Consider the following 19,719-nt stretch of genomic DNA (forward strand, 5'->3'; position numbering starts at 1 on the left):
ATGCATGGACAACAATCTCCAGTTCAGTACGAGATACAATAGGACTTAATTTAGAAAAGTTTCTTAAATGATAAAAGCAGGACTGAACCAGACGTGAACAGAGTGAGATCCGGGTCAAAAGTTACCTCTATAAATGTTGAAAGAGGACCAAGAGCATTCATTATGTCAGGTCTGTCAGGAGCACATACAAGGACTTCAGTCTTTCCTTCATGAAGTTGGAGGAAGTTGTCAGCCATCCAACCTTTGATGGATTCTAAGCACTAATTCAGAAGCTTAGAAACATCTTGGGGTTTATAAGAAATGTATAACTGGATATCATCTGCGTCGCAGTGGTAACAAATGTCCTCAAAACGCCAATATTTCAGCCTCTCAAGCTGAATGTGATGGTTAACGGTCACAAAGGCCGACATGAGGTCCAACATCAGGAGAACAGAACATTTTCCTGCATGTTAGACTGAAGACTGTTTCAGTAGAACGAGCTCTGCAAAAGCCAGACTGATATTTGTCAAGGATATTGGGTTTGACGGTATTTTTGAGATTGGCCTGTAAGTATTTGGCAGCATTTTTAAAATAAGCAGGGACTTTACCAGACACCGGTGAAGTGTCAATTATGGTGAGCACACAGGGGCCGATAGACTGGAAGACATTTTTGAGTAACGATGCAGATAAAATGTCAAGTGAACAGGACGATGCTTTCATTGAAAACTACTTTTACCAGCTCTGGTAGTGAGATGGGTAAGAAACGTTCTAAGATAACAGGCCGAGCTGGAGAAGGAACCGACTATGCAGATGCTGATGGGGACAATTTTTTTTTCTTACATCACTATTTCTTCTAGAAAGAAAGAAAAAAAATGTAAACATGGCACCCAGGCCAGATCTTGTCTGAACATGTCAGGATAACTAGGCAAATATTCAGAGAAAGTAACAAATTCAGACTTCAAAAAGGCGAGAAGAAGCATAAATGAGCCACATCTGTTTTATCTCAGTTTAGCAGATTCTTTATGTATGTATACATGAACCATTCTGAACATGTTTTGGTTTCTTAGGTGTTGTAAGAACATCCTGTTCCTCTTCAAAGTGTAATTTCCTGCAGCAACTTGACAGATGTCAAAGCGACAACAAACCACAACATCACCGCTTTAGCTTGTTTCACTTTACTGATCTGGAGCATGGCGAGTGCAGTGGAGAGGTTGCTGTGGGCCTGCATTATCCTGGATTCTGGTGTGCGCTCGATTTCACTGCCAGAAATCAGTGATTTGAAGTTCATTGAGGAATGTGTGAAGGAGCACAACTTGGCGCGGTCATCTGTCAGTCCCCCTGCTACCGACATGCTGTACATGGTACGTGAAGAAATGGCGTTTGTTTCCTCTCTCTAGTTCTGGAAAGCAGTAATAAAATCACAGTGAGTAAGCAGTGATAGAAAAAATGACTTGTTCATGTCTTCTGTGATCTGTCTGCAGACTTTGTTGGGAATGAGGAGGTGAGGGAAAGAAAGTTATTAAAGCATGTACAGTTGTACAAAGCTTCATGCAACACATTCACACATGACGTTATTAAGCAGAAGTCAGAGGAAGTAATGTAAAAGACAGACAAAGCCACCGATAGTCACAGGTAGAAAAGATCTTCGGTAAGTAAAAAAATAAAGAACAGTTCGGTGACAACAAAACTGTGCAATAGATTGCACTCAAACTGCCTTTCTGGCATGGCTAAAGTGCACTGCAAATGTTGTGGCAAAAACCTCGCCACAAGTTTGGAAGTCGACTCAGCCATTTGACTTTTTACTTCTGCTTGTGTATCACAAATGTAATGTACTGACTTAGAAAAACAGTGAGGAAGTCAGAAATGTGTATGCACGAAAATGAAACTAGTGTGTTAGAAAAAACTGAATTAACAAAAGATGAGGTCTAATGCTTCAAATCTTCTGTATCTGCTTATCCAGACGTGGGATGAGGCCTTAGCCATTACTGCGAAAGCGTGGGCAAAGCGCTGTATATTTGATCACAACATTTACCTCAAAGATGCTTCCCGCGTGCACCCTACCTTTCCCTCTGTGGGAGAAAACATATGGACAGCCCATCCACCATCACAATTTAATACATCAAAAGCCATAAAGAGATGGGTGGATGAAGTAAAAGACTACAGCTACCAAGAGAACAGCTGCAATAAGGTTTGTGGCCACTACACACAGGTATGTGACCTTTCTACTGCACGCATAATGTGGAGAAAAAAAAGAGAAAAAAGTGAACCATGATTTGTATATTTTTCTGCATGTGACACTTTAACCTCTTTGGTCTTTGCAGGTTGTGTGGGCCAGCACCTACAAAGTTGGATGTGCAGTACAGCTGTGCCCAGATGGCATCAAGCACTTCACTAATAAAAAAGGTGTCCTCTTTGTATGCAACTAAGTTGAAAACATGTTTAAATAACACAGTGAAATTAGCAAATGAAAACTTTTGTCTCAGCAGGTTATTCTGGGCTGCCCTGAGTGTCATGTGAAAAAAGGAATTTGTTTATACGTATGTGTTATGCCGCAGTCAACTCGTCCTGCTGTGAGAGTACCCACAGGAACTAGAGCCAGGGTGGGCAACTCCAGGCCTCGAGGGCCGGTGTCCTGCAGGTTTTAGATCTCACCCTGGGTCAACACACCTCAATCAAATGGTTCGTTCGTTACCAGGCCTCTGGAGAACTGCAAGACATGTTGAGGAGGTCATTTAGCCATTTAAATCAGCTGTGATGGATCAAGGACACATCTAAGACCTGCAGGACACCGGCCCTCGAGGCCTGGAGTAGAAAGACTGAGCATATCTCTCCCATACTGGCTTCTTGTCATTGGCTCCCTGGCCCCGTCTTGTCTCAAAAACCTTATGAAAAGTTACCTCCTTTGCACAGTGTCAGCTTACAGCACTTGTTGCTGCTGAGTTTGCATATTTTGCTGTGAAGTACAGCCAGACTTTTGACCGCTTCGCCTTGGGCATTTTTAATCTGTAGCTCTGCTCTAACAGAACGTACGTACTTGGGCCCGCCTACTATCCTTGAAAAGGTAAAATGATTGGCTAGAATTCAAAGTGTCTGACATCTCAGGGAAAATAAAGCACAGAAATAAAGCACCAAAATGTGCGCTGCTTTTCGGTCTGGTTACTACCGTTTATGTCAGAAGCGGTGCCACAATGGCACTGGATACCGGTACCCATCCCTAGTCATAACTTCTTACCTGAAGTTCAGTTCACCTGACGCTCGGACCGGCGGCCACCTCGGGTCTCTGCTCCTCCTGCCTAACCTTTCCCTCATCCACCTGCTGGTCTCTGTGGAAGCTCCGCCATAGCCACCACCAAACAACTGAGTTATTTTTACACACCGGTCAGCATCTGGACAATCCACCACCTTTCACTGTTTATACCGTCACAAAAAAACCCCCAAAAAATCATCGGCCCATAAAAACTAAAAATCACCATCGGCCCACCAGGCCTGGTGGGCCGATGGCCAGTCCAGCTATGGTCTCTCCCTGACAATGTGATGCTGGATGTCTGCCGTTCTGAAACTCCTGTTTGCAGAAGACAGACTACAAAATCTTACCTGGGACGATGTGTTCTAACCCCGTTGTTTTATGGAAGTCATACAAACGAAAATAGTCTGTAAAAAATATCATGCAGTATGATTCAAAGGTGAAATTTTAAAGACTAAGGAAAGTTTAGGGCCAGTCTGCAGCAGCCTGGGCCAGGCAGATCCTCATGTACTAATGACAAGTGAATGAACTGAAAAAGGGAGCAAGGGTGCAGTTACAATGATCTGAGACACTTTTTAAAATTAATGTCTGTTGTTTTTATGAATGGCCACAATTAATTATGGGACAGTGTTTTCTCCTCCCCTTTCATAAAGGTCCAGTGTATCCTATGCTAAAGGAAGCATGTTTTTAGCAAGGATGTTTGTAGCTCCTGAATTGGAACAGCTCTTAGTATGGATGCCACACAGATACTCACAGGCCACTTCTCTCACTTTTAGGACCCTCCCTAAGCAGCATGGACTGTTGTTAATAACTTAACACTGTGTGTTAAGTTATTAATAATCTTTGGCTCTTTTCCATAGTTTCACTTTTATCCTGTCCTTCTCCCCAAACCTTTTTTGTGGTATAAAGAGGTTACTATAAGCAGAAAGTACTGAGAAACAAATTAATATCACTGATTTATATGTTTTTCTGGGATCTTTTGACAATAACAATGAAAGAAAAAAACGTCATCTTTAAAATGACCCTATGTTGAAGCAAGCAGGTGTGTGTGTGTGTGTGTGTGTGTGTGTGAGTGTGTGTGTGTGTGTGTGTGTGTGTGTGTGTGTGTGTGTGTGTGTGTGTGGTGTGTGTGTGTGTGTGTGTGTGTGTGTGGTGTGTGTGTGTGATAACGTGGGAGGCGGAGGTAAGATGATAAGGGGAAGTGAAGATAATTCCAGAAATTTTCCACCTAGAGTGTGGTGAGGTGACTGAGCCTGTTTCTTTTCTTTTACAGGGGTAATATAATCGGACAGCACCCATATGCATCTGAGGGGGGAGCCTGCTTGAGGTGCAGCGGCACTTGTGAGAATAAACTCTGTCGTAAGTATCAAGTGTCTCTGGTTCAGTGTGAAAAGTTGCTGCTTATCTTCAATCAAACCACAAGTTCAAATTTCAGCCCAGCTCATTTTAAAGATGTGAAAATTCTGATTAGAAATCAGCATGGATATTAACTCTTTAACACAGTGGGCCTCATTAACTGACATTTGCACAGTAATGTTCTTGCTGTCATTTTCACAAACCTACAGGATTCATGAATCATGTCCTGTGTCAGCAAATGTGACTCACTGTAAATAAACAAGTTCATGCGTGCTGTCTGAGGGTTGTAATCTGCAACCTGGAATGCTCACCGTGCATGCTGCCCAGGCCCTCTGTTATAGGAAAACACATTTATGGTGGTGTGAAGGAGCTCCAAGAGAAAAACTCACATCCCTTCATCAAAAAAGCAGAATTCTGACTAAAGGAGGCCAAAAACGGTGGCACGGTGGTTAGCACTGTTGCCGCACAGCAAGAAGGTCCTGAGTTCAATTCCACCATCAGGTCTTTCTGTGTGGAGTTTGCATGTTCTCCCCGTGTTTGCGTGGGTTCTCTCCGGGTACTCCGGCTTCCTCCCACCGTCCAAAGACATGCAGCTTGTGGGGATAGGTTAATTGGATAATCCAAATTGTCACTAGGTGTGAATGTGCGAGTGAATGTGAGTGTGAATGGTTGTCTGTCCCTGTGTGTTAGCCCTGCGACAGACTGGCGACCTGTCCAGGGTGTACCCCGCCTCTCGCCCTATGACAGCTGGGATAGGCTCCAGCGCCCCCCGCGACCCTGAAAAGGATAAGCGGAAGCGAATGGATGGATGGATGGAGGAGGCCAAAAACGTCAGAGTGTTTTCTTGGAAGTGACACTGGTTTTAAACATTTTTTAAAGTATTTAATAATAATATAAAACCCCACTTGGACTGCATGTATCTCCTGAAACTAAAAAGAGAAAAGGTATGACATAAAAGCTGGTGTAGGACAAACTTATAAAAGACCAAACAAAAAGAAGGAAGCAGGTGGAGGACGGGGCGCACCTAATCTTCCACCATGACTAACCCCCTTATCTTTTTACCATGAACCATGAGGTCCATTTTACATCCTCTCTTTAAATGACCGTAACTTGGTTACCGTTGCAAAATTCAAATGGTTTCAGAAAAAAGAGACAACAAGCTTCATGGTGATGTTCACTTTAGCACAAGGCAATCACAGGGTAGCGTCTGAACAGAGACAGGGAACTCCGCTCCGCCCAGGTTTGCTTCACATTTCTGCAACTCCTCAACTATTTTGGGCTCGAGAGAAAATTACATTTTTTTCCTATTATTTTATAACCAAAGTCACTAAATAAGTCTAAGTAGCCTGTATGCTACTTGGATGATTAAGGATTAATGAATGCGGTAAAATACAGTTATTACTCACAGTCATTGAGCTGTGCGTTTACATCTTAAAAAATGTCATCTTGTTCTCATGTGTCTTAATGTTGTTGCAGGTAGTCCTGAACGTGATTCACAGAAAAGTAAGTCTGATGGTGATTAAGGCAAAAAATAATAGCAGTGAAGGGTGGCTTTAAAAGTCCACAGCTGAAGTTTGTCAGTGTGTAGTAATGAAGTAAGCAGCACAGATTCTGGACTCAGAATTTGTCATAAAAACCATTTTTGCATTTCCAGGCTACAACTGGAGCCCAGACTGGGACACCTCGGATACCAGCAGCTCTAGCTCTGTCAGCGTTCTGATCGCTCGGCCGGTTGCCCTCAGCTTCACTTTCATTACAGCGTATGTAGTCCACTACTTCTACCCTGATGCATTCTGCTATGAATAAAGCAGCTTGGCCTGAGCAACACTGATTTCCTTTAGACATTAAGCAAATTATTCTGTCCATGTGAGGCTTCGGCCCACAAATGTAACATGTATGAAAATTAATAAAATTACTTTTATCTCTGCTTAATTATTATCAACTATCAACTCCACTATCAGTCTCACATTATAGCACCAACGACAAAGTCAGTGCTCAAAAGTAATCTTTCATTTGACAGCACGTTTAAGGTGGTCAGGCCAGAGATGAATGGCCAGACTGCTACGAGCTGATGACAACAGTGACTCGGCCACGCGTTCAAAAGAGCATTTTTAAATGCACAACACAAACCTTGTATCAGTTGGGCTCCAGTAAGAGCAGAATGGGGGATTTGCACCATTCATGTACAGACAAGCAACTGTGTGATGCCGTCATGTCAATATGGACCAAGATCTGTGGTCACTAGGTGGTCCAGCACGTGGTTAACGTCCACGATACTCCCAAAAGTATTCGCTCATCTGCTTTCACACACACACACACACATGAACTTGAGTGACATCCAGCTGCAGAGTGGGGGGCACAGTTAGGCTCAGTGGGTGAACAGGCGACCATATGTCTTATAGCCAGAGAGCAGTAGGCCTGGGTTCAACTCTTCTAGGAAGTTTTTTTAAATGAGAATTTGTGGCCATTCTTCCAGAAGCCCTTATGTGAGGTCAGACACTGATGTTGGATGGGAAGGCGTGGCTCGCTGTTGCTAATTCATCCCAAAGGTTTTCTGTTGGACTGAGGTCAAGACTCAAGTCAAGTTTACTCACACCTCACTTGCTTGTCCAGGTCTTTCTGGACCTTGCTTTGTGCACTGATGCACAGTCATGTTGGAACAGTCCCTAAACTGCTCCCACAAAGTTGGGGCCATGAAAATGTCTGTAGTGATCGACTCTAAAGAAAGATGGTGATCTCTGCATACTCTGCGCCTCGCCACTTGGATGTAATACCATTCAACAGTTTACTGTGAAATATTTAGGAGCATAGCATTCCTGAGAGCAATCCATTCTTTCACAAATACAGGTAGAAGCACTCTGCATGCCCAGATACTTGACTTAATACACCTGTAGCCATGGAAGTGATTGGAATGCCTTATTCCCATTATAGTGCAAATCAAAGAAAGCACTTCAGAAGGCAAAAAGGGTCCAACCCAGGCCTTGAAAGGTGTGCCTAATAATGGGTGTATTTCTTTAAGGTTTTGGAGACTGGACATCTATGGTAACACAGCAAAAATGGAAATTAAGGGAAATGTAAGAAAACAAGACCTAGTTTATTTAAAAAAGAAAAAATAACTCCTTTAATTTTACATTTTTTTCCTCTGGAAATAATTAATAGCAAGCGAGTCAAACAGAAGGAAAAAACCAACACATTCCCGTCACTGTGTAACATGTAAAAAGGAAAGTCAAGACAGACGAAGCATCATCTTGATCCACGCTCTACACATTCACTGAAATTCTTCTTGCTGTGAGCTCAGAGTCTTTTCTCTGTCCAACAAGTGCCACAGCACAGGGAACAGTGCACAGTTAGCCTTTGCTTTTCGCTTTGTTGCTCTTCTTCTTCTTCTTTTCAGTGGTGCTGCTGGTGGGAGGTGCAGGGTTTAATGGTGGAGCACCCAGTTTCTTTGTTTTGGCTTTTTTTACTTTGTCCTTTATAGCTTCGATGTCCAGCTTGCCTTCTGTAGGAGCTGTGGATACATAGAGGAGACAAGAATGGACAAATTAAGGGCAAAGCTATACCAAGTGCTCAAGAATCCAGGATTTTCCTTTAATTTGTCACTGCTAGGTTCTGAGATCAGTGCTTGTTTTAATATTTCTACCTTTAGCAGTCTTCTTCATCAGAGGCTTCTCTTTAGGAGGAATGAAGGCTTTGTTCCGCTCTTCTTGCTTCTTGGTCAGTGCGGTGGCCTGTTTCACCTACAAAGAGGAAGGAAGTTTACAAAGGCGACGTTACACAATGCTTGGTTGCTGCCACTGAAACTCAAAAGCAGCCTGAAGAAAACCGAAAGAGACAAAGCCACCATAAATTCTCACCTTGATTTCTTCCATCTTCTTCCTTTTCTTCACACTCTCCCGCAGGAAGAATTCTCCTGTGGCCAGCTCCTGGTCAACCTGCATAGGAAGTCCACATATTTGAAACGTACTTTAAATTGCCTCAACATGCAATTTAGTCTCAGCGGTTGTGTGTGTTTGTTATACATTAGAAACACTGAAATTCTTCAACCATGCTTCCCCTGACCTTGCTCTCTGGCTGTGGAGGAGGGAACGGGGTGTACTCCTTCTTCACGCTCTTCTTCTTGGGTTCCTTGCGCTTGGCAAGATTCTTGTGTCGGAACTTGGGCAGAAAGCGCTCCCAGTTTTGCACCCGCAGTTCGGGGTCTTTGGACAGCTCCCGTTTGATCATCAGAGTCTGATGGTTGCAGCCGTGGGTGGTGGTGATGGAGGGGCAGAACAGCAGTTATAAAGATGCAATACTTTGGTCATGTTGTGTATTTACACCTTATGTAGTGACTGCAGTAAAATGCTGTTTTATTAAAGACTGCACTGTGCAAAAGTCGCTTATTTCGTTTTTTGCTAGAAAACTGGGAAATAAGTGCAGCGGTAAGTGGAGGGATTTACTGAAACGTGCAAACATAAATGGAAACCAATGAAACCAAAGAACATTTCCAACAAGTCAACGTCTCAGAGGAAATTCCAAGGCTCTTCTTTTGTTCTGTTCACAAGATGATCCCACACAGTTTGAATAGCACTGATCTGCTTTTCCATCAGATATGCTTTTACTTAGAGCTGGGCGATATAAGATTTTTTCATTTCAGGCGATAACGATATCTATCACGATATCAGCCAAATAACTATATTTGTAAGATTTAAATGTGCCGTTGCTCACAAGTAAAATGTGAAATAATCAGCAGCTTGTTTTTATTTAAATATTTGTTTCCCATAATAAGTTCAACAGGGTAGATGTACTTAAGGAACATGAGACTTTTTCAGATAAATAAAGGCAAATATTGCAAACTACACAAAAGGCAGCCGCTAAAGCGTTTAAGTTTCAAAATAGAACAAACGAAACAGACTAAACTGTCAATTCCACTTAGAAACAAAATATGAATTCTAAAAATAAATCTTAGTTTGTTTTACAGAAGAACAGACAAAACTGACTAACTTTTGTCAACATTAAATAAACTGAGAACTAAAAGGAAATTCTCAATCTCTCCTTGTTGTGTAGCTGAGCTTTTCAAACAGCTGTAACAGTTACGTTAGTCTGACAAAAGCCGAATGACGAATCAGCGCTTCCAGTCAGAGACTGAGCTGCACCAGTTTATTGTATTTCCAGACTTGCTTTCGGCACATTTACAGTGCAGCTTCTGTTTTTGTCAGACTTGAAATAGCAGAAATACCTTCACACTACGGAGCTTCTGTGGCTCTTCCATTCGACAATCTCTCCGGCGTTGGAACCATCATCTGTGTTCTCTTCGGTAACCTTCGGTCACGCTCGGTTGATGTTTCTAGTCGGCGCAATCATTTCCTCCGTTACCCGGGCGGCACGGCGGCTGGCTGCTTCCCAAACAAATACACATGTGCGGCTTGGCACTTGTGCTGTACGTAACAAGTCACGTGATGCTGCGGCTGTGATTGGTTCGGCTCTGCGTTACTTAATTTGGATTGGCTGTTCTTTTTCTTTTTCTTTTCTTTTTTTTAAGAGCACAAGAGAGTGAGGTCTATCGCAATAGTTTAATTTTTCTATCGAGAAAAAGTTATTTCGCAACACATATCGTTATCGTTCTATCGCCCAGCTCTACTTTTCCTGCATTGGCAGTGAGTTTGAGATCGCTGTTATGTCTTCCAGATGGTAGTGCATGACAGCTCAGAATCTGAAGGTATTTTTCTGCAATCAGCAGACCACCACCAATTTTGACGAGACCTCCACCACTGAAACCACGACAGAACCTCCAGTGTGCTTTACAGACGCTGGAAACTCACTGTTGTATCTCTGTCCTAACCTCTAATACGGACAGGAACATTTAGAGTTTCAATCCATCAGACCTGTTGACATTTTTAGTTCAGGGCTTGTGTAATTTAACCCTTTTTCCCAGTTAATTTCCCTTAAGAATAGCTTCTTCAAAGCCTGGAAGGTTTTCAAGGAGGCATTATGTTGATGCCTGAACCAGCTCAACAGGTGATGTTCTGTTCAGGAGGAATATTTTTCTGTTGTAAAATATTGGAAAAACATTCCTATGAAAATGATCAGGTACCTCGACTGTAAAGGAATGAGGGAAGAAAAGACCCAATGAAAAGAAATGTAGAGCTACTACTCACACTTTTACAAGAAAGTCTGGCTCCATGGAAGTAAAATATATTAAAATGATGGCTGGCTAAAGACTTCTGCACAGTGCTGTAAGCTGTAACTACTGGTTAGGCAATTTAAATAACATTCTGTGACTCATACAAAACAGGAAGTCCTATTTTAAATAGTCAGCTCTGTGAAGCATGCCCTTTCATGCCCTCAGCTCTGGGCTGAGCCAACCTTGGCGTGCAAACCCAGAGAGATGGACTTCAGTCAGGAAATCAAGAACAAGGATGGAAAACATCATCACTGGGCATGAATGCAGCGCAGTTTCACTCTGACTATTGTTTCTGCAGCAGTTTGAACGCACCTTGATGTTGTAAATGGGATGAATGTTCTTCATGGTGTCCAACACCACTTTACGAACCTGAAAAGCAGAGGCAGAAGAAAATCATAAATGCTTCAACATTCTTTGCCTCATTACAGTCACAGTTCACCTCTCCATCAGGTTTAGCTAAACCCAAACTGAAGAGCGTTTGTATTACACCAACAACTTCTCTCTTTTACTCCCACGCATGAACCCACACAGTGGGCTCAGATGTTTAGCTGTCAGGAGGTTCTGTATACCCTGATGTCACAGGATAAACAAACACACTAAAGTAGTCAGCGTAGGCACCTTTTCATTAATACAACTGATCTTATTATGTTTAGTCACCCATTACTGACAGTCTTACCTCCTTTAATCCGCTGTAGGGTCCCAGTGCAGACACCGTGTTCCCCTGCACCATCACATAGCAGTTGGTCAGTAATTCCAGTGCCTGCAGAGAAGCAACAGGCAACATGAAGCACACAGACAGAACTTCAAAAGAAATCATCTGTTAACGAGAGTTGCAAAGACACATGGGCCGATAAATGCTGCCACCTACTGACGTTGATTCAAAAGTACACAACACAGACTTGTTTACATTGCAGACTGGTGAAAATCAGTGACACAGATGCACAATTCATGATTTAGAAACAAATTGGATTCTCCTACTTTTTCCTAACATCCATCACAACACTCTGTGGAAGCCGTGATTAACTTCAGACAGAAAGACCTCAGAAAGCTGGACTCTGGTGTGAGACTCACCTTTAGGGTGGAGCCTTTGGGGCCAATGAGCCGCTGCCTTCGCTTCACAAACCGCTCTCTACTCCTCACCATAGTGCCAATTTTGATGATGTCACAGGCGATGTCATCCTGTAATATTCTTACAGCCTGGAGGCAACAACACATCACCGAGGTATCAAAAAGTCTGCATCACTCTGAGTGCTTAGTGACAGCAATCACACACATACTCCAAAACATTAAAGGATGAAATCTACATGTTGTGCATGCCGCAAACTGGCACAGTAGTGTTACCTGTTCAAATGGCACACTCCTCGCCAGCAGCTTAATAAGATCTCTGGCTCTCACAATGGCATAAGGGTCAAAGGTCTTCTTAGTGGTGCAGACTGTCATGCTGCCTTCTATTAGGTCCAAAGAAGGTTTAATGTGCTGAGAACAACAACAAATGATTCAGTATGTGAACAGCTCAGGTCGGCAATTCAGCCTCGTAAAGCTGCCAATGTAAGAGCCAACTTAACACTTAACTGTGAGAAAATGTTACAGAGGAGAGAAATAAAACCAAAATAATGTGTGATAATAACTGGGGATGTGGCAGTGTTCAAAATGAATTCAAATATAGTTCAGCTGTAGGACTTTCTGACACTGTGGACCGTGGCCTTTGCTGAAAGATACAAAGAGCTTACAAAGCATCAAAGAAGTCTCACTGCTTGAAGGTGTCGTGGGCATCTTTAAACAGTGACACATTCCACAATTTCCAAGGCATTAAACATATGCTGACCACACAACCTCTCAGGAGGTTGTGTGGTCAGCATATGTTGTTGTAGTGATTTGGCCGAGTAAAAGAACACAAACTAACACATTTGGACCACTAGTGCTGAATTTCTCATTTCTATTCCTCCACTTACAAGATTTCAGTGTTTTTTCATTTGAACTTACAGGTGATAGGTCACAATAACATTTTAAAACCCTGAAATTATTTATCCTGGAACCTTTTTTACATTGTAAATCTGTTAACAGGGGAGTGCAGACTTTATATCCACTATATGTATACATTAATACAAGATAGCATACAACCTGATTAGACTAAAGAAAGTGGTAAAAAAAAGGTTTACTTCCTTCATTGAGCTACATTATAATTGAGATACAGCTGACAGACAAGTATTATCATCTGTGTTCAGTGCAAGCAGCTTGTTCTGACTCACCACCTCTCCTAAAGCCTTCTCCACCAGAGGCCAGCACTCTTTCAAGTAGGCCTCCCTGTACTTGGGGAAGAGGGTGGCAAAGCTACTCTCCTCCAGCAACCCGCGGGGGTTATCCTCTTTGGTGAACAGTGGCTCCTTCCATCCATCGGGAACTGTCAGGAGTTCGGATTCATCCACTGCAGGACGCACGTGAAGTCACGTTACTACCACGTTACTACAACGGAGGCATGGACTACCAACACGAGGTATACTTAAGCAAAGGGAACAGAGTGAGTTAGAGACAGAATATTGAAAAGATATACTGAAGGAACGCGGAGACACGTTTGAAATTCTCATCATCGACGTGTTCCCCTGGCTGAGGCGACTCAGGCTGCAGACTTTGGAAACGTGTTTGAATCCCGGCAGGTAATAGCTAGCTGCCCGGCGTCAGCAAACACTTGTCAGTTTAAGTATGTGAAAAGTAAATGTTCGGGTTATTTTTTCTTGATGCGACCATTTAGCGAGTGAGGGTAACTGCACTCACCAAACAATCTGTTTACAACGCGAGAGCCGCCATGCTAGCAGAACTCCAGCATGGCTCGCAGCCGTCGTCTGAAGCTGGGAAACAATCCTGTTCTTCACGCGGGACGGCTCGCTGGTGTCACTTAACCTCACCTGACGCGAAACAATCAAACTCACCTTGGCTTTTAGTCTTCTTCGATTTTTTCCCCGTTTGCTCCTCACTCACGCCGTCACTGGCTGTGGAGGACGCCATTGCTGAGAAGAAACGGAAGTGACGTACAGTACTCTTCCTGGTGCAACCTGGAGCGTCTACTAAAATAAAAATAAAAGCTTTCTAACATCTCACCTGTTTGTTTTTATTCAGGCAAACATGGATACCATTTTTAATGATAGAGCGATTAAGCTTGTGTTTCTGTCATGTAGTGATTGTGCTTAACTGTACGAAGCTTACTGTGTGAATGCTGCAGGTAGGGTTGCCAACTCCCTGAAAAATAAATAAGGGACACCTCGTGGCCAGGGCCGGGCGACCCAGTTGTCTTCACTCTTCCCAGTGTGGTGAATTTTCTAGCTCTTTTTTTGTGTGTGAAATTATTTTTTTAACCATTTGACTTGAATTTGATTTAAGCAGATGCATATTCTTTGTGATATGAACACATGTGAAACAAATGATCATTTAGCCATTTATTTTTAGCTCAAAATGACAACATTAACACAATAAAACAGGTCTCTTTCTTAAACAGAAGCCTGTCATGCTTAACTTTTGAGAATATAAGTAAATCTTTCTTTAAAAGAACTCTGTCCTGCTTAACTTAAAATTATATAAAAACAATAGAAAGAAAAACTATTCTGTAACAGTGCACATTAGTGCATTTAGTACAATTGGCTTCAGTCTGAGGTATTATTCGCTATCACTGCTAAGTTGTACCAGCTTGCTTCCCTGATTATCGCATCTAACTCATCATCATTATTCATCTATGTATTACTTTTATGTATTAGTCATCAATTTGTTGTAATCATCTATCCTTGCAGTTGTTTATTACACAAAATAAATTATATTATCACACTTCTGGCCACATAGCGCTGATATTCACTGCACATGCCCATATTAACTTTTTCCAGCCAGGTGTTTTCCTTTTCCCATTCTTCCCTTTCTCTGAGGGGAACAAACATGCTCTCTATGCTGGGCCACACTGTGCGGTTTTAGGCCCATTTTGAGCCGATTTTTGAGTGATCGGACCGATTTTGGCCTTCATCGTGCGTCGTGTAGTATACGTGGGGTAACGAGAAGCTGATTAACACCTCAGACAGCTCCCGATCATCAATCGCTCGTGAGGCACCGCTCACACTGCTCAGCGCGCAAACACGTAAACGTCGGTGAAAAAGACGGAGCAGCACGGCTGTGCAGCGTGTGATCTGGACACAAGCGATGGAGGCACAACTTGTAGAACTTTGGAAAGCTCATCCGAGCCTTTTCATGTGGCCTCACAAAATTATCACGACCACAGCAACCTGAAAATAGTTGGATTACATCGCTGCTAAATCACAGCTGCCTGATCATGTTTTTCATTAGCAATTTAGCAAAGTTGATGGTGGTGGTGTGTCTGTGTGAGTGAAAGACGAGAGGAGAGCGAGCGACAGAATTTTCTGTTATAACCTTCATTTTATGGAGGCACAGTGTGAGCACTCAGGTCGCATCAGAGCATCGGGCGGTATAGTGTGAGACCTGCATCGTGACCTACCAACTTCTAACCCCTGCGAGTCATCGTCAGTTTAGCAGCGAATGCACTGAAAAAATCGCACAGTGTCTGCCCAGCTTTAGGTGTACTGTCGTCCGAGACTTGCACCGCAGTGTCGGCGTTTGTTTCCCTGTTGGCCATGCTTCTTGTTGTGGTCATCTGTTGTCTTCCGGTATTTTCTCCGTAAGCGACCTTTCCTCGACCAATGAGATGAGCGGTAATCTGAATTGTCATACTCGAATTGTCATAAGTGTGCTGTCAGCTCATTGGTCACAAAGCAGGAGAGGGGCTGGGAATTATGTTTTCAAACAAAGTGTTAATTCCATTAAAAGTTATAGACTACTTTTGATTCTCACTGTATTACGGGACAAAGTGCGTCCCTTATTAGCTCAATACGGGACGTGTACTTTTGTTTCGAAATACGGGACGATTCCGTATTTTAAGGGACGGTTGGCAACCCTAGCTGTAGGCATTCTGTGTGTGTGTGTGTCCCAAATTACTGCTGAGAGTTATTCCAAAAGCTACCTTTAGTGGCTCTTCATCAGAATATTTATTTACTTGTTGACATGAAAATCAGTCACTGTGTATTTTTAACACCTAAAATTCAATGTGATGCCATTATCCTGCCAAACAACATAAAAGTCTCCAAAAAGGTTAAGTATGGAACATATTATAAATGGAAAATCTTATATTGCACTCTAAGCACAACAAATGTGAAATGGCAGGAAAGATCAGTGCTCTGTTGCTGTATGCAGAGTACATGTGTACATTTTTCAGAGTACCAAAAAACACATTGCCTTTGCAGACTGATGATCAAACACAGAGATAGAGGTCGCAGAAAAATTACAAATACCTGCACGTTGCTGTCTTATGTCATTCAGTCACCTAAAGGTGGTAAGTTTGACCTTTGTCATCATGACTAGGTCTGCATGCCTACTGTAAATGCACCGATTTCCAGTCGTGTGACTGGCTGATTTGTCTTAATGAGCAGTTGAGCAGCTGTACCTAAGTTACCTGATTTTAGTCATTAGGCCTTTTATAAAGTATTACTGCCATTTGTGTCTTAATATTTCTAGTAACACTACTGTAACTGCAGTGAGCACGTGAGACATCCCTTTTTATGGAAAAGGAAGGAAAAGTCATATTTATTATTATTACACAGACTGTTTGTGCTGACTGAACAGGCTCAGGCTGAAGCAGTGCAGATCCTGGCCTATTTTCAAGTATCATTAAAGTTACCACGTGTTTAAATGTCACCATTAGATGTCAGTAGATTGCAGATTGCAGTCAATTCAGGCACTTTTCTTATCCCTCCTGACTCAAGTGCATAAACTGATCTACGTTAGCTCTGGTAATTCTGACGATCGTTCAGTAATTTTTTGTTTATTCTCTTTATTTGCTTTTTGGAGAAGTGAAGTTACAAAAAGCTCTTCAAACAAATTTGCTTTGGTGAAGAGAAAACAACCGTTGTAGACTGTTTGTGGTTACCTTTTATAAATGTGGGACTAGTATTGAATTTTCAAAAGTGAAGTCAGTTCTTCTGACCAGGTTCAGACCAGGATGAACACAAGTACTGAACCCACTAGAGAACCGCTCCCAGCTGTGGGTTCACCTCCTCCTGCTGAACTCATAGAGCTGCACACAACCAGTCCAGGGACAGACTCTAATGTAGCATCACTTTCATCGGTCACTCCTGACCTCCTGTGAAGCATGACGAATGTGGCCTCTCTAAATGTGAGTAACTAAGAAAACATGTCAGTAGGCATCCTAGTAGTTAATGACTTAATTATTTGGGGTATTATTGCTATAAAAAATAATATTAACAGTATTATTATTATTGTGCTTCTGGCTTTAGGCTCTACTGATAACGCAGAGGTCTCTTCTTCCTCTGGGCTGTTTAAAGGGCCAGTTTATCCAAATCTGTGTATATACCAGCTGCTGTCAGGCTTCAGATAAATAAACATAAATAAACATCAGACTGTCAAAAGAGCTCATCTGTGCGAGACCACCGAGCTGAGAGCATTTTCAGGTCGAGATCCCCCGTACGCCATCGTTGGAGAGCAGTTAAAGTTTTTCTTCCTGACTGTGATTTGAAAACGTCGAAATGGAATCAAGTCAAGGAATCTATAAACCTATCAGGGTATGTGACCGTTTTAGTTTTTACTGCATTTCAATAATTTGAAGAATTTGTTGTAGTTTTAAAAGTTGACAAACTGAGAATCCTTTTAAGTAACAATGACTAAATTGCTATTTCTTTGACAGGTGTTGTTCAACACACCGATTTATGAAACAGCTCTAAAGATCTGCTGGCATCTTCCGGGCTACAGGACTCAGGTTAGACCCAGATTCATGCAAACCAAAGCTGACAGAAAATATCAGGTCATTTCTGAGGACCTGAGAGTGGTGGTGATTAAATGTCTCCTTTACTTTTAGATTGCGATTATGACGGAGTTTCTCAGACTTCAGCAGGAAGATCTAATTCCACCGAACCTCACTGCTGAAGATCTGAGAGATCTTTTGGTGGAGAAGAGCCGGGAGACACTCAGAGAGCAGTGAGTTACTGTCACACCTGAAAGTCTGTTTGTGATGACGTGCAAAACCTCTGCTTTGCTTTCTTTTGAAGGCTGTGGGAGTTTGAATTAGAGGATTTTGAAGAAGAGGAAGCCAAACCTCTTCTAAGGCTGGTAAGACGAGAAAACCCACAAGACTTTGGAAATTTCTTTTTTCATTATGTTCACATAACCTTTACACATAAGCGCACTGTAAATGTGTTTTCTGTTTCAGGTGTGGGCGGTGAACGTCAGCAATAAAATGAGGGACGTTGAATTTGAAGCCAGGATGCTTCTTCAGTTCCCAGAGGCCGTGCCTCCTAAATTTCAGTGAGTCACATGTATACAGTCATTAACCCTGTACGACCCAACCCATCAAAAAACAGCCAGAAAATTCAGATTCTTTGGAACTGAGATGTTTATTAACCCTTTAAACAAAAGCCACAAATTAGTTCTTTGCTATGTCATGTTGTGTATGATTTACTTTTATTAGGTATTTATCATATTTTTTGTATCGCATTTGACACACTGGGTGTTTTTGGCAACTTTTTGTTAACGACAATGTTAATTTTAGACAAAAAAAACTTTTTTGTCCATAATATTTTGAAATTATAGCAAGTATTGATCATGTTGATGAGATCGAGGTCTCAGAAACTCATGTATGATACAAAGGTGGTTACAGGGTTAACAGTCCAGCTACAGTGTTTCAATATTTAAGTGATACTTTGAATATGTTTAAAAGATACCTCTTATCATGTTTTTCTACAGAGCACCTAAACTCCTGAGCGTGGTGAAGGATTACATTGAAATCCTGAAAGAGAAGCAGCAGGAACAGCATAACAGCAAACTGCTCACCGTGCAGGAGGTAGTGATCGAGGTAGTTCCCCGTGTTCTCCAGGGCTTCTGGGAGCTTCCTCCTCGTCCCCTCCTAAACATGGCCTCCCAGAGTCTAAGTATCCTCTCCACGAGTGTCACCAAGGCCACTTTAGATCGTGTCTCCAGGAGTCTCACGGCGATGGAAACACAGGCCATCTTCACCCGCTCTATCCGAGACGATATGGTCAACAGCATCCTGACTGAGATCAGGCAGAAATTTTCTCAAGAAATTCTGTCTATCAAAGTTGCAAACTTTGCACCAGTGTTGCTGAAGACCATTGCTGATGTAGTAATGATCCAGATATGTGAAATCTTTGAGCCCCCTTCAAGCCTTCCTGATGTGAAGAACACAAATGGAGAGCGCTCCTCTGACGGTCTTTTAATGGCAAATGTTCCACCAGCCGAAGGATCTTTTTCAGAAAGTGTTCCAGAGCCTGACGTTCCCTGTGAGGAACTTCTTTCTGAAAGTTCATCTAGTCTGAAGGCTGAAGACCTTACGATTGAAGGTCTTTCAGAAAGTGTGGCAGTGGCTGACGTTCCCCGTGAGGAACCCTATGCCGAGTCCAAATCCAGTGTTAAAGGCGAAGAGCATAAGATCAAAGGATCTCGTTTGGAAATTGGGCCAGTTCCTGATGTTCCCTGTGAGGAACCTTTTCCTGAACCCGAATCCAGTATGAAGTGCAAAGACCTTCAGATCAAGAAGAAGAAAAAGGGCTTCTTCAAAAGACTGAGAAGTCTGTTCTGCTGTTGTTGCAGACCAAAGGACACAGACTGACATTGAAACTGTGACCCAGTGTTGGTGTTCCAGTAACTGTAAATATGTAAATATGTTCCTTGATGATTGTTGTTCATGATTTTGGAGTTTAAGTTTTCAGTGGGCTGGGTGTTTTTTCCCCCTTCGTGTTCTTTACTTAATTCTTGTTCATAGTTCCTGATTTGTTTTCCTAGTGCTTGTTTCTTAGTTTTTAGTTTCTGGAGTCCAGTTGAGTTGCTATATGAGTTTTGAGTTTTCTTTTTTGTGACATTTATCTCTAATGAAAATGTTTTTCCAGCAATAAAAGCTGCC

General features: G+C 42.3%; 3 protein-coding genes across 3 annotated transcripts; 2 read left to right on the plus strand and 1 right to left on the minus strand.

Annotated features, from left to right (window-relative positions):
• The first annotated feature begins 826 nt into the window (after nucleotides 1-826).
• Nucleotides 827-6,511, plus strand: glipr1a (GLI pathogenesis-related 1a). The gene is made up of 6 exons (XM_042227045.1): nucleotides 827-1,340; nucleotides 1,940-2,188; nucleotides 2,301-2,404; nucleotides 4,476-4,582; nucleotides 6,056-6,082; nucleotides 6,234-6,511. The coding sequence occupies exons 1-6, from the start codon at nucleotides 1,170-1,172 to the stop codon at nucleotides 6,383-6,385; spliced, it is 810 nt and encodes a 269-aa protein (XP_042082979.1). The 5' UTR covers nucleotides 827-1,169; the 3' UTR covers nucleotides 6,386-6,511.
• A 1,141-nt stretch (nucleotides 6,512-7,652) lies between these two features.
• Nucleotides 7,653-13,824, minus strand: krr1 (KRR1 small subunit processome component homolog). Its single transcript, XM_005941968.3, has 10 exons — nucleotides 13,670-13,824; nucleotides 12,992-13,167; nucleotides 12,084-12,218; nucleotides 11,814-11,939; nucleotides 11,419-11,502; nucleotides 11,055-11,111; nucleotides 8,639-8,809; nucleotides 8,434-8,511; nucleotides 8,220-8,316; nucleotides 7,653-8,087 (listed from the first exon to the last, which is right to left on the minus strand). The coding sequence occupies exons 1-10, from the start codon at nucleotides 13,743-13,745 to the stop codon at nucleotides 7,927-7,929; spliced, it is 1,161 nt and encodes a 386-aa protein (XP_005942030.1). The 5' UTR covers nucleotides 13,746-13,824; the 3' UTR covers nucleotides 7,653-7,926.
• Nucleotides 13,825-13,850: 26 nt separating this feature from the next.
• LOC102294219 lies at nucleotides 13,851-19,686 on the plus strand. Its single transcript, XM_005941982.3, has 7 exons — nucleotides 13,851-13,959; nucleotides 15,698-17,368; nucleotides 17,491-17,562; nucleotides 17,662-17,780; nucleotides 17,852-17,912; nucleotides 18,013-18,107; nucleotides 18,546-19,686. The coding sequence occupies exons 2-7, from the start codon at nucleotides 17,333-17,335 to the stop codon at nucleotides 19,426-19,428; spliced, it is 1,266 nt and encodes a 421-aa protein (XP_005942044.1). The 5' UTR covers nucleotides 13,851-13,959; nucleotides 15,698-17,332; the 3' UTR covers nucleotides 19,429-19,686.
• The last annotated feature ends 33 nt before the right edge of the window (nucleotides 19,687-19,719 follow it).

This window comes from Haplochromis burtoni, unplaced genomic scaffold, assembly GCF_018398535.1.
Source record: "Haplochromis burtoni strain Fernald_Lab_line unplaced genomic scaffold, NCSU_Asbu1 Contig_241, whole genome shotgun sequence".
NCBI lineage: Eukaryota > Metazoa > Chordata > Actinopteri > Cichliformes > Cichlidae > Haplochromis > Haplochromis burtoni.

Coding starts and splice junctions, on each gene's coding strand:
- LOC102294219 (XM_005941982.3), top strand. CDS start 17,333: ATGGAATCAAGTCAAGGAATCTATAAACCTATCAGG. Junction 17,781..17,851: donor CGGGAGACACTCAGAGAGCA/GTGAGTTACTGT, acceptor TTTCTTTTGAAG/GCTGTGGGAGTTTGAATTAG. Junction 17,913..18,012: donor CCAAACCTCTTCTAAGGCTG/GTAAGACGAGAA, acceptor TTTCTGTTTCAG/GTGTGGGCGGTGAACGTCAG.
- krr1 (XM_005941968.3), bottom strand. CDS start 13,745: ATGGCGTCCTCCACAGCCAGTGACGGCGTGAGTGAGGAGCAAACGGGG. Junction 12,219..12,991: donor AGAAGGCTTTAGGAGAGGTG/GTGAGTCAGAAC, acceptor TGTTGTTCTCAG/CACATTAAACCTTCTTTGGA. Junction 8,317..8,433: donor AGAAGATGGAAGAAATCAAG/GTGAGAATTTAT, acceptor TCCTCTTTGTAG/GTGAAACAGGCCACCGCACT.
- glipr1a (XM_042227045.1), top strand. CDS start 1,170: ATGGCGAGTGCAGTGGAGAGGTTGCTGTGGGCCTGCATTATCCTGGAT. Junction 1,341..1,939: donor CTACCGACATGCTGTACATG/GTACGTGAAGAA, acceptor CTGCTTATCCAG/ACGTGGGATGAGGCCTTAGC. Junction 2,189..2,300: donor TTTGTGGCCACTACACACAG/GTATGTGACCTT, acceptor TGGTCTTTGCAG/GTTGTGTGGGCCAGCACCTA.